Genomic DNA, 12,782 nt, shown 5'->3' on the forward strand with positions numbered 1-12,782 from the left:
CAATTGGGATTCCCTGTATAAATAAAGGTTAAATAAAAATATCTAAAGTACCACCTTTCCATCTCGGAACAGATAAAGAGCTCTTGAGGAGCGTAATCAACTGTGAGAATGCACTCCTGTCTCTCTCTCACCCCCCTCCCTCTCTCTTGCTCTCTCTCTATGTCTTTCCCTCTCTCTTTCATCTGTCTGTAACATTACCTCATTTATTCTCTCCATCGGGACTATGTGCGTGCAAAAGAAGTGGGTGAATTTCATCCAATGAGAGATGGAGGGATGGGTAAATGGGGGAGGGCAGCCTGGTAGCAGCATAGCTATGTTTCTTCAGAACAAGCTCTTCTCATTCCTTTCCCATGTATTCATACCAGAGTCATTTTACTACAACACTGGAGGAAATGGACTAGTTAGTAAGTGTGGAAGTGCTGGTTTGATTTGTGGGTCGCAACAGCCCCACTCACAGACAGACAGACAATGTAATGTCACAGACATTTGCAGGGAGCAGAGGGGTGGGGGTGGGGGGGTTGCCTTGTTGCCATGGATCTGATGACCTGGTTGCCTCAGCAACGATCAGTAACACTTTTGACGCAAGGTCTTGTATGAGAATCCACAGCAGGGATCATTAATCTAGAATTTTCCTTTGTAAAGCTTGAAGCAGAAATGTCAATTTTCAAAAGCTTGAAGCTTGAATTCAAAGCTTGAAGCAGTGATATCTCTCCCCCTCCCCCCATATTCACCTCCATATTGATTGTTTGATGAGATCCATAATGTTGAGACAGTGGTCCTGTCTTCCAGGTCGTCACCTGCCTGTCAGAGCTGTGTAGTGGGGGAAGCACTGTGTTGAGAAGGGCTCAGTGGAACAGGGTCCATTCACGGGGTTAAAGGAACCACTAGGTGCCTCACGATGGTGCTTAAAGCCACAGTATTCCCCATCCCTCCACCCCACCCCCAGAGCGAGAGAAGGGGTTGAAACCATGGCAACAGCTGTGTCCTGTGAGTGAGCTATTCACTTTCATCTGGATTACATTCTGTAGTGGAGCTGCACCAGCAGATGAGATTCTGCCTCGCGAACAAGGTCTGTGTGTCTGTGAGTGTGTGTGTGATGCAGCATTTCCCAAACTCGGTCCTGGGGACCACCCCCCGGGTGCACATTTGGTTTTTGCCCTAGCACTACACAGCTGATTCAAATAGTGAACTCATCATCAAGCTTTGATTATTTGAATCATCTGTGTAGTGCCAGGGCAAAAACCAAAACATGCACCCGGGGGGGGGGGGGGGGTGTATCTGTGTGTATGTGCGTATATCTCTCTCTGTGTGTGTGTGTGTGTTTGTGTGTGTGTGTGTGTGTGTATCTCTGTGTGTCTTCAGCCACAGCTAGGCTCATCAAGGCTGTCAATGATCAACCAGGCTCAGGTCTTCACCAACATGAACAACATGTCTCGTATATTCTCTCTCTTGGAGCATCGCTCATAAAACCGGTGACTGCCTGGGTGTGGAAGTGCACTGCTCAACCTCTCTGGGTTATATAACAGTCTATAAGCGTCAGAGGCACAGGCACGTCATTCCCCCTCCACTCCTCCACTAAATCTGATCCATCTCTCCTCTGATTCTAATTCACACTTAGAACAGATAATAACCAGAGCACAGACCCCAGTGTCTGTGACAAGCTGATGAGCCATACCCTCGCTCCTAGCCAAACACTAGCTTCCTTCCTGTTTGTGTGGGCTTCCCCGGTGTAGAAAACAACAACAACTCTGATAACGCTACAAGTATGGACTTCAGTTACTTGTCCACAGCCCATAACACTACTAGTAATTCGCATGGACAAAACACCATAACGAACGTGGGCCGCAGTAGATTACCTTCTGGATGTCAATGATCAGTGGATATTCAACGCATCTGCACAGTCTGTTTTGTTCTTAAAGAACTATGTTGGACTCAAATGTTTATAGGATGCAGGTTTTGTTCCAACATGTATCTGACATGTAAAATTTTGCTCCTGTTTCAGACCTGGCCATGAATGAGGAGACCAGGACGTGTGACTGACCGAGGAAGCTTTGACAACACAACTTCTGACGAAAGAACAATGATGCGTATCCAGGGTGGAACTGACTGTTAGCCTGGTAACCATCGCTATGGCGTTTTGCAATGGCAGCCTGCTGGCTAGGTGTGCCCCCCTGATGGAGCTGGAAGAGGAGGAAGGGGTGGTGATTTCACCACCACCGCAGCCGCCGCCAGGGGTCGGGACTACTAGTCCCCTCATGCCTGTCACCCTGCGTGTGACGCTGGCCGCTATCATGATCTTCATGATCGCCATCGGTTTCCTGGGCAACGCCATCGTGTGTCTGATCGTCTACCAGAAGCCCGCCATGCGTTCCGCCATCAACCTGCTCCTCGCCACACTGGCGTTCTCTGACATCATGCTCTCACTGCTCTGCATGCCCTTCACCGCCGTCACCGTGGCTACCGCCGACTGGCGCTTCGGGGGCGGGTTCTGCCGTGCTTCCGTCATGCTCTATTGGCTCTTTGTCCTGGAGGGCGTGTCCATCCTCCTCATCATCAGCGTAGACCGTTTTCTCATTATCGTTCAGCGGCAGGACAAGCTGACGCCACACCGCGCCAAGCTGCTCATCGTCGCTTCCTGGGCGCTGTCCCTCTGCGTGGCGCTCCCGTCCGTGATCGGCTGGCGGGTGGGCACAGCAGGTGTGACGGGCATCGGTGGGGCCTGGGCGCCACAGTGTGTGCTGGGCTACAGTGAGTCGCTGGCCGACCGCTGCTACACGGTGCTGCTGGCGGTGGCGGTGTTCTTTGTGCCGTTCGGCGTCATGCTCTACTCCTACCTATGCATCCTCAACACGGTCCGCCGCAACGCCCTGCGCATCCACAACCACACCTCTGACCAGGCCAGCCTCCCGGTCCTCAACCAGGTCAGCAAGCTGGGCCTGACCGGCCTGCAACGGCCCCCGCAGGTCAACGTGGACATGAGCTTCAAGACGCGGGCCTTCACCACCATCCTCATCCTCTTCATCGGCTTCTCTGTGTGCTGGCTGCCCCACACTGTGGTCAGTCTGTTGGCCGTGTTCAGCCGGAGGTTCTACTTCAGCCCTGCCTTCTACCCGGTCAGTGTGGGGGCTCTGTGGCTCAGCTACCTGAAGACTGTGTTTAACCCCGTCATCTACTGCTGGAGGATCAGGAAGTTCCGGGAGGCGTGTCTGGAGTTCATGCCCAAGAGCTGCAGGCTGTGTCCCAGGGTGCCAGGCCGGAGCCGCAGGAGGGTGAGACCCAGTAACATCTACGTGTGCGGTGAGACCCAGTCGGCTGTGTGACAGTAACATCTACGTGTGCGGTGAGACCCAGTCGGCTGTGTGACAGTAACATCTACGTGTGCGGTGAGACCCAGTCGGCTGTGTGACAGTAACATCTACGTGTGCGGTGAGACCCAGTTGGCTGTGGGACAGTAACATCTACATGTGCAGTGAGACCCAGTTGACTGTGTGACAGTAACATCTACGTATGCGGTGAGACCCAGTTGGCTATGTGGAACTAACGCTCACTCTGAGGACACGCTCTGGTAACAGTGGAAAGCAGTGGTCACCAACTCTGGTCTTGAAGCTACAGGGTGGTCCACTGGTGTAAAGGACCTGCTATACTCTCTACACGATTTGTTAAGACATCAACATTTCATCAGAATAGACGGCTTGCTGCTGAAACGTTGCTGTCTTTTGACAGATTATTTGCATCGGCGCAATAGTGGCGAGTACATTCTTGTGTTCTGTGTAAAGTGCGGTTGACACTGGACAGCCGTGAACAGAGGCACTCAAAAGTCTTTATTTCCCTTCTTCTAAAAAAAAGACATGAAGAGAAATGATGCACAACTGGGAACAGTGTTTTCTATTGAACCGTTTCCCTGGTGTTTGTATAATTGGCTGAGTACTGTTGGTGATCGTTTCCCCAGATGGTTGTTGTATATGTCTAATTATACTGTATGTAAATGAAAACATTGGATAAAATTGTAAAGAAATGTTGAACAATATAAAAAAAAAAATGTTTCAGTGAAGGAATAATTGATTTAATGAATGAACTAACAATCCAATTAACAGGTGTGTTGATGTCATCAACTATGCAGATGTAGCATATAGACTGAGTAGAAATGAAATAACAAATCATGTTAAACACAGTTATAACCGTTGTAAGTTGTCTACATACTGTAATAGGCTAACATTGTACCTAAAACCTAATACTGGAACTAAAATATTATATGTTGGGCATGCTGGTTGACAAAGGTTGAACCTGTTGTCGAAAACAAACCACGTACAGCCGTCCCCTGCCTCTACAATGTCAATACAATGGTTGTGTTGCTGGGATACTAAAGACCTCTATGGATTGTAGGTTGTGGAGTGCATTTATGTGTGTGAGACCCATATCTGACCCTTATCTTCCACAGCAGAACACACAGTCTGTGCTGTAGGTAATTAATCTCCATATGTACCGTGGTTAAACAGTTTACTGAGAGAAGTTCCAATCTAGGGCACGCCATGTAAACTAATTCACTTTGCGTAAGGTGTGATTATCTCAATTCTACTGCTTGAATGAAAGAAGAAAGATATGTACTACAGTACCAGTCAAAAGTTTGGACACACCTACTCAGTCAAGGGTTATTCTTTATTTTTACTATTTTCTACATTGTAGAATAATAGTGAAGACATCAGAACTATGAAATAACACATATGGAATCATGTAGTAACCAAAAAAGTGTTAAATAAAATATTTATATTTGAGATTCTTCAAAGTAGCCACTCTTTGCCTTGATGACAGGTCTAGCATAAGTTTGCCTTACCCTAACTCATAGTCATAATAACCTTAGGCTAGACCTAAATATATCACGAAACAGGCTTTAGATCTGTCTACTGGACAGGCAAAGGTTGCTTCCTTGTCTCTGCGTCTCATTTTCATCATCAACACTGAGCTGCAAGAACTGACAGAGAAAACATCCCTGCAGATCCTTTTTATGCAACATAAAAAGGAAGTATCTACATTAAGTGTATCACTGGTTTAGTTCATGTGAAGGATACATAGACATAAGGAAAGGAAGCCATTATAATTGATTGAGACATAGCACATTTGAGCCCCCTTACCTTGATGATGAATCTGATTGGAATAAGACATCAATTAACGAGGCCTGTCAGTGCCAGTGGGGAGCGCTACATCCCGAGGGATTCGTGCTGATTGTACGGAGATTGTGACAGCCGATTAAATGGCATCCCTTGACAAGGCAAAAACAAGATGTATGTCAGGAGAAGTGCAGTATTATCATAAGGAGAGTTAATACTTGGAATACGGAGGAGGAATGGAGGGAAAAAGAAAGAGCGAGAGGATGAGGGTGAGCTTGAGGCAGAAAAAAGGGAGATGGTTTGTTAAAGAAGAATGGTAGAAAGTGTAAGCAGAGTGAGTTGAAGACAGGAGGAGAAATGGAAGTGAATAAGGGCGAAGTATCGGAGGTGGTAGGTATGGTGAAGTTCTCGGAGCCCGAGGTTTACACCAAGGGTCAGGATAAAGATGAGTCTGTGACAGCAGGAGTGAAGTTTTTGGAAAAAGTGGACCCTTGCCTTTTGGCTGATCCATTTGTGGTTTCAGGGTGGGTGAAAACAGAGTTAGGTGCTGTGGAATCGGTGAGGGTAACCAGAAGTGGACTGGTGATAATTGTTTGTGTTTCTGCCGGTCAGAGGGAGCAGGCGCTCCGTGTTAAAAGAATGGGGGCAAGAGATGTGAATTATTTTGCTCTCAAGAAAAGGGCACCATTGAACGGTTCCTAGGTGTGAGAAGTGTGCAGAAGGGCATGAGACAAACGAATGTGTAGCATAGGGGAAAGTAGTGGTATGTGTTAATTGTAGAGGTGACCATGGGGCTGGGGATCAGAAATGTCCCATGCGAGAGAGGCAGGTTGAGGTTTCCAGGGTTAGAATAGTGCAGAAGTTGTCATATGCTGAGGCAGTGAAGAAAGTAGAGGAAGATGGGTCAAGGGGGAGGGATCCTGAGAGGAGTGGTGTGAGTAGTATATCTGTACCAGTACAGAGGGATAAACCAACAAGTGATACATGTTTCAGTAAGATTGCATTTTTGACATTTATAGCAATGGTTATCAACTGCACTGCAGGGATGGAATGTAAGTCACAGAAAATAGAGGTTGTGGTGGCAGCTGCAGAGAGGTATTTGGGTGTGCGAGACTTACGTACAGGGTGTGTTAAGTGGCGGTGTCCCATCATTTCAGGCTGTTGGCCTGAAGGAGGACTACATAGATTGAAGTAGTGGAGTATGTTATTATTATTATTTTGTAAAAATATTTTGTGAGTGTAGTGTTAAATGGTAGAGTATTAGTATTATATATATATTTATTATTATTATTTTATTTTTTAAAGTAAAAAGTAAAGCAAAGTATAAGGGAGTTATACTCCAGTCTAGTAGGTGGCGGTAATGCAACATGTATTGGCTGCCAACCGCCGTTAAACCTAATCGAAGAAGAAGATAAATCTGATTGATGGAACAGCTGAAATACGTCACGACCAGACGTAGAGGATGCTTGGGGGGTGGGGGGGCAAAGATGGCGGGCTCCAGCGACATGGGACGTGAAGGGAAAGACAAATCTCAGGATAGAGGCGCTTCTAACGCAGAACTCTTACTACACCCCGAGCTCCTGTCTCAGGAGTTCATCCAGTTGGTTCTGAATGAGGTAAGAGACGAATCAGGGCTGAATTTGAACATTGATTTAGCGCTAGTCAGCTAGGTAGCCAGCTAGCTTGTATTGTAGCCAAAAAGGTCTGCTGATTTATAATATAATAATATAATATGCCATTTAGCAGACGCTTTTATCCAAAGTGACTTACAGTCATGTGTGCATACATTTTTACGTATGGGTGGTCCTGGGGATCGAACCCACTACCCTGGCGTTACAAGTGCCATGCTCTCCCAATTGAGCTACAGAGGACCACCCATTTAGCTAGTTAGCTATTTGCACCAGCGTCAGAACACTAAAGAGGCCATGCAAAAGCAGCATGTTGGAAATATCGACAGGAAAATATTATTAAACCAACTTTCAAAATGCGTGGCTCATGGTTTGTTTAGAGTCGGATGTGTTTAGTTTATTACCTGACGCATGCGTATACAATGACCTCGTGCAAGTTTTTAGGTGGTTTGTGCGCATGCGTCAGGTGTACCCGGGGTGTATTCATTAGTACACACCGTAGCAAAATGTTTCTTATTGAACAGCTAGCGAGGTCTTCCCTGTTTTGGCTCCAGTTTATGATTAGTGTCAGCTGTTGGTTTTGATGAGGCTCTAACTAACACGTGACATGTTCTGGCCCCTGTCCTGGACAGAAAAAGATAACCACCGGAGACTATGGGAGCCGCGTCCAGCTCACGGATCTCTACCTCCGGCACGTCATCCCCCTCCCGCAGAGAGCGCTGCCAAACAACCGCTGGGGAAAGAGGATGGAGCAGACCCGAGCGCGACAGAGGACAGACAGTGGACAGTCTCATAGGTGGGGAGAGGATAAGTTTCTCTAAAACCTGAAATCACCAAGGTGTCTGGACCTTTCTATAACATGCCATTTACATAAAAAAAATAGAGATTTGGTTGTAACAAAGAGAACTTCTCCATTAACTCTGTTACATTGACAATAAAAAAATGTCACTGACTTTACAAAAAGATAAACTGAGTTTGAAAAAGGAGATTTGAAAACCGTACATATTGAGATGAGCGTGATGCAAGACTTTGCTTTCAGAGTATTTGTGCATGGGTACGCTCATGCTGCTCCAACGTGGGAGCTGTTGGACCAAAACAGTGGAAAAGTTGAGCCTGTTAGTTGTTGAGGAAATCAGCCCGATATGAAAGAATATCTCTCTGCAGTTTGATGGCCACAGACATTTTGCTGTTGATGCTCTTACCACAGTCAAATCCAACGACTCCACAATGATACACAGCATTTCCATAGTAACAGACTTACGCTGAGACTCAGATTTTTCACTTTAAAATGTATACCAAACAAAAACCATTCATTTCAGATTTTTACAAATTTGCACTACTTTTAACAATTTCCACAGAGAATTGTACAAAAACCCATTTACAGGAAGAGTGGTGCAGATACAAAGTTTAGTAACAGATTAAATCTGAGGCCAAGTTTTGCATCTGAAGTTTTTTCCAGAAAATGTATTTATATTTTACTGTGTCAATTGTTTAAAGTAGTGTTTGGCATACATTTAGAAGTGAGAAATCTGTGTAATTGCCTCAGTCAGTATGTCCTGTTTTGTCTTGCAGCTCCGGTAACGACCACAACAGGAAGAGGCCTCTGATCGGGTTCGATGGCAGCTCCTCTAAAGTTGGCCCCGTCAGACTGAAGAAGCCAGAGGGTCAGACCTCAGGGTCTGGGGTGACAGACAGATTCAAGCCCCCTCCCTCCATGAACCTCTTCAAGCCCATACGCAAGCTGTCCAGCACCACCCCTACCCCCTCCTCGTCCTCCCACAGCACAGGAGGCCCCCACAGGAGTCCCACAGGGAACAAGGGTCCGGGGAGCCCCCCCACCTCGGTTAATCTCAAACGGGAGGCAGACAGCTCGGTATGCAACCTCAGTATCTACTGGTTTATGTGAAATATTTTTCTAAAGATTATGTTTTTCTGGTCACCAACTGTGGTCCTGGAGAGCTACAGGCTGCAGGATTTTGGATTCAGCTAATAGTATATTTAAGCAATAAGGCACGAGGGGGTGTGGTATCTGGCCAATATACCACGGCTAAAGGCTGTTCTTATGCACGACGCAATGCAGTGCCTTATTGCTATTATAAACTGGTTACCAATGTAATTAGAACAGTAAAAAGTAATTTTGGGTTATACCCGTGGTATACGATCTGCTATACCACGGCTTTCATCCAATCAGCATTCAGTGCTCGAACCACCCGGTTGATAAATAATAATACACTGCTCAAAAAAATAAAGGGAACACTAAAATAACACATCCTAAATCTGAATGAATGAAATAATCTTATTAAATACTTTTTTCTTTACATAGTTGAATGTGCTGACAACAAAATCACACAAATTATCAATGGAAATCAAATGTATCAACCCATGGAGGTCTGGATTTGGAGTCACCCTCAAAATTTAAGTGGAAAACCACACTACAGGCTGATCCAACTTTGATGTAATGTCCTTAAAACAAGTCAAAATGAGGCTCAGTAGTGTGTGTGGCCTCCACGTGCCTGTATGACCTCCCTACAACGCCTGGGCATGCTCCTGATGAGGTGGCGGATGGTCTCCTGAGGGATCTCCTCCCAGACTGGACTAAAGCATCCGCCAACTCCTGGACAGTCTGTGGTGCAACGTGGCGTTGGTGGATGGAGCGAGACATGATGTCCCAGATGTGCTGAATTGGATTCAGGTCTGGGGAACGGGCGGGCCAGTCCATAGCATCAATGCCTTCCTCTTGCAGGAACTGCTGACACACTCCAGCCACATGAGGTCTAGCATTGTCTTGCATTAGGAGGAACCCAGGGCCAACCGCACCAGCATATGGTCTCACAAGGGGTCTGAGGATCTCATCTCGGTACCTAATGGCAGTCAGGCTACCTCTGGCGAGCACATGGAGGGCTGTGCGGCCCCCCAAAGAAATGCCACCCCACAACATGACTGACCCACCGCCAAACCGGTCATGCTGGAGGATGTTGCAGGCAGCAGAACGTTCTCCATGGCGTCTCCAGACTCTGTCACGTGCTCAGTGTGAACCTGCTTTCATCTGTGAAGAGCACAGGGCGCCAGTGGCGTATTTGCCAATCTTGGTGTTCTCTGGCAAATGCCAAACGTCCTGCACGGTGTTGGGCTGTAAGCACAACCCCCACCTGTGGACGTCGGGCCCTCATACCACCCTCATGGAGTCTGTTTCTGACTGTTTGAGCAGACACATGCACATTTGTGGCCTGCTGGAGGTCATTTTGCAGGGCTCTGGCAGTGCTCCTCCTGCTCCTCCTTGCACAAAGGCGGAGGTAGCAGTCCTGCTGCTGGGTTGTTGCCCTCCTACGGCCTCCTCCACGTCTCCTGATGTACTGGCCTGTCTCCTGGTAGCGCCTTCATGCTCTGGACACTACGTTGACAGACACAGCAAACCTTCTTGCTACAGCTCGCATTGATGTGCCATCCTGGATGAGCTGCACTGCCTGAGCCACTTGTGTGGGTTGTAGACTCTGTCTCATGCTACCACTAGAGTGAAAGCACTGCCAGCATTCAAAAGTGACCAAAACATCAGCCAGGAAGCATAGGAACTGAGAAGTGGTCTGTGGTCACCACCTGCAAAACCAGTCCTTTATTGGGGGTGTCTTGCTAATTGCCTAGAATTTCCACCTGTTGTCTATATCATTTGCACAACAGCATGTGAAATCAGTGTTGCTTCCTAAGCAATCAGTGTTGCTTCCTAAGTGGACAGTTTGATTTCACAGAAGTGTGATTGACTTGGAATTACATTGTGTTGTTTAAGTGTTCCCTTAATTTTTTTGAGCAGTGTATATTATAATCAGGGCCCTGATGATTTAGTTGAATCCGTTTTTTTACAGTTGCACTGGACCGAAAGCTTTCACATTCGGTAGCTTTCCAGGACCAGGGTTGGTGACTGCTGTCATGGGCTATTTTACTGACTTTTTGGGAATGTTGAGGTTATTGTGAAGCAGATCTTTGAATGTCATCTGAACTGAGAATGTTGTCTGAATCTGATCTGTGAATGTCGTCGGTGATCGTCTCTCTGTCTCTGCAGGATGAACTCAAAGACAAGAAAAAGATCCAAAAAGTGACATGGCCCTGACCCTTGACCCTACCGAGAGACCCATCACTCCACTATAGAGCAGTGATGAGCCCCCTCACACTGCGGGGAATTCTCTGCCAGTCGGGACAACCACAGAACTACTCAAATTTTTGGGGTGGTGACTTCAGTCCTCATTTACCTACCTGGACCCCGGAACTACTCTCTGACCCTTTACCTGACCCTCAAGTGTCCTTACAGTGAGTACTCTGCTCCTGTCCCACAGCACCCTCCCATGGAGCCAGACCACAGCACCCTCCCATGGAGCCAGACCACAGCACCCTCCCATGGAACTAGAGTTAACTGGGACTATACTGACTTACTGCAGGCATGGCACCACAATATTTCTATGTCCATAAGTATTTTGTGGAATAAGCAGTTTAACCCTCAATACTGTTCTATGCATTATAATTCTGTGATGTCACCTACCTGAAATCCTCTTAGAGTAGTTTCAGAGTTCAGTCTTCCAGTGCTGGTTAGAGAGCTTGAGTTAAGGAGGCTGATTGTGCTTAACTTGATAGGAAACCTTTGGGTCTGCAATGCTAAGTGCTTATGCATCTTCATATGTCTGTGTGGCCGTACCATATCCACATGTATTGCAAACAGTGGGTCATGACAGGTTAGGGATTGTAAGTGTTTTGATAGTGATTAGGTAGGGTCCTCAGTAGGGGGAAACATCGCCACTGGCCGCCCCACCACCGTTATTGTTTTTGTTGCCGAGCTGAGGAGCGTCGTCATAGTAAAACTAATTGTAGTACATATTGTGCTCTTCTATCGTGCGTGCAATGATGTCAGAGTGGGTAACTTATTTGTTCCTGTTTCACCATTTTAATGATTCCAGCTTTATTGTATTAGTACTGTGACACTTGAATTTGTAATGGGATGTTTAGCTAGTGTGTATTGCCTTGTATGAAGCCTTGAGTGGGGGTGCATTTGAATGAAATGGAGGTGAACAACTAGATGGTGCCAGAGAATCAGTCCTTCATGATTTGCAAGTGCCTGAGAAAGACGTTGCTCCTGGTCTAGGATCAGATTAGCCAACCTTGAATCCTACCCTTAACCATTAGGGCATCAAAGCATACCTGACCCAGGACCAGCAGTTAGGGGCAACTTGTACCAACTCGATGGCATTGTTCAGTGTTTCTCAAATATGCATTTAGCCGCCGCTGCAATTTTATAATGTAGATGTATAGAGGAAGTCCCCATCCACTGCACCTTATTGGACCCCATCCTCTGCTAACTCTGCCACCGCAGCTGAAAAAACTCCTAGAGGAAACAGTGTTGTTAACTTCATGTCACTTCCTTAGTCATACAAGGTGTTCAGCAGTTGGTGTATTTTTATAGTTCTTTATTTGGACTTCAGACACTGACTTTCCATCGGAGCCTTTGGAAAATGACTGAGGGCTCTCACTTCAATAGTCACGAATGGGTCAGGGTTAACAAGCATTTGCACCAGTGTCAGTCAAATGTATACTTGTTGGGGGTGATAATAAACAGAGCTTAAAAACCAAACGGTCATTATTTACAATTTGGTTAATAACATTTATTTTTCCTGTAGCTTTTGTTTTATTCCCATCTGAATAACATTACAAACTTTGCAGCAGGGTAAATCCCAGTAAACCTGTTTCTTTGTGAGTTAGTTCACATTTCACAACTTTGGGACTTATGCTCCTTAATAAATAAATAGCCTTTAAAATCTTAGGTATAGTTCACCCAAATTACAGAATTACATATTTGTTTCCATAAACTGCGATAATTGTGTAATTCTGGTGAACTATTCCTTTAAATACATAAACTCTGAATATATGAATCTTTATAAGTATATAATAGATTATGACAGCTGACATTCATGCACTAAACCTCACTGATATTTTATGTATCAAGCCAGGGCATGCAGAAAGCAATATTTGCTGTTGCACTCCAAAAAACAGTCAAATGTATAGTTTTGAA

General features: G+C 46.0%; 2 protein-coding genes across 2 annotated transcripts; both read left to right on the forward strand.

Moving 5' to 3' along the window:
* Positions 1–2,129: 2,129 nt before the first annotated feature.
* Positions 2,130–3,320, forward strand: LOC311143954 (high-affinity lysophosphatidic acid receptor-like; the record flags this gene model as incomplete). Its single annotated transcript, XM_084179862.1, has 1 exon — positions 2,130–3,320. One exon carries the CDS (start codon positions 2,130–2,132, stop codon positions 3,318–3,320), a length of 1,191 nt encoding a protein of 396 aa, XP_084035988.1.
* Positions 3,321–6,561: 3,241 nt separating this feature from the next.
* On the forward strand, positions 6,562–12,376 carry cUnh2orf49 (chromosome Un C2orf49 homolog). The gene is made up of 4 exons (XM_084179869.1): positions 6,562–6,721; positions 7,366–7,529; positions 8,306–8,606; positions 10,788–12,376. Exons 1-4 carry the CDS (start codon positions 6,593–6,595, stop codon positions 10,833–10,835), a joined length of 642 nt encoding a protein of 213 aa, XP_084035995.1. The 5' UTR covers positions 6,562–6,592; the 3' UTR covers positions 10,836–12,376.
* Positions 12,377–12,782: the final 406 nt, after the last annotated feature.

This window comes from Coregonus lavaretus, assembly GCF_964263955.1.
Source record: "Coregonus lavaretus genome assembly, chromosome: 16".
Lineage (NCBI taxonomy): Eukaryota > Metazoa > Chordata > Actinopteri > Salmoniformes > Salmonidae > Coregonus > Coregonus lavaretus.

What these genes read in the sequence shown, in the direction of transcription:
- cUnh2orf49 (XM_084179869.1), top strand. Translation starts at nt 6,593, where the DNA reads ATGGCGGGCTCCAGCGACATGGGACGTGAAGGGAAAGACAAATCTCAG. An exon ending in GACAGTGGACAGTCTCATAG is followed by an intron (nt 7,530 to 8,305) that starts GTGGGGAGAGGA and finishes TTTGTCTTGCAG; the next exon opens with CTCCGGTAACGACCACAACA. An exon ending in AACGGGAGGCAGACAGCTCG is followed by an intron (nt 8,607 to 10,787) that starts GTATGCAACCTC and finishes CTGTCTCTGCAG; the next exon opens with GATGAACTCAAAGACAAGAA.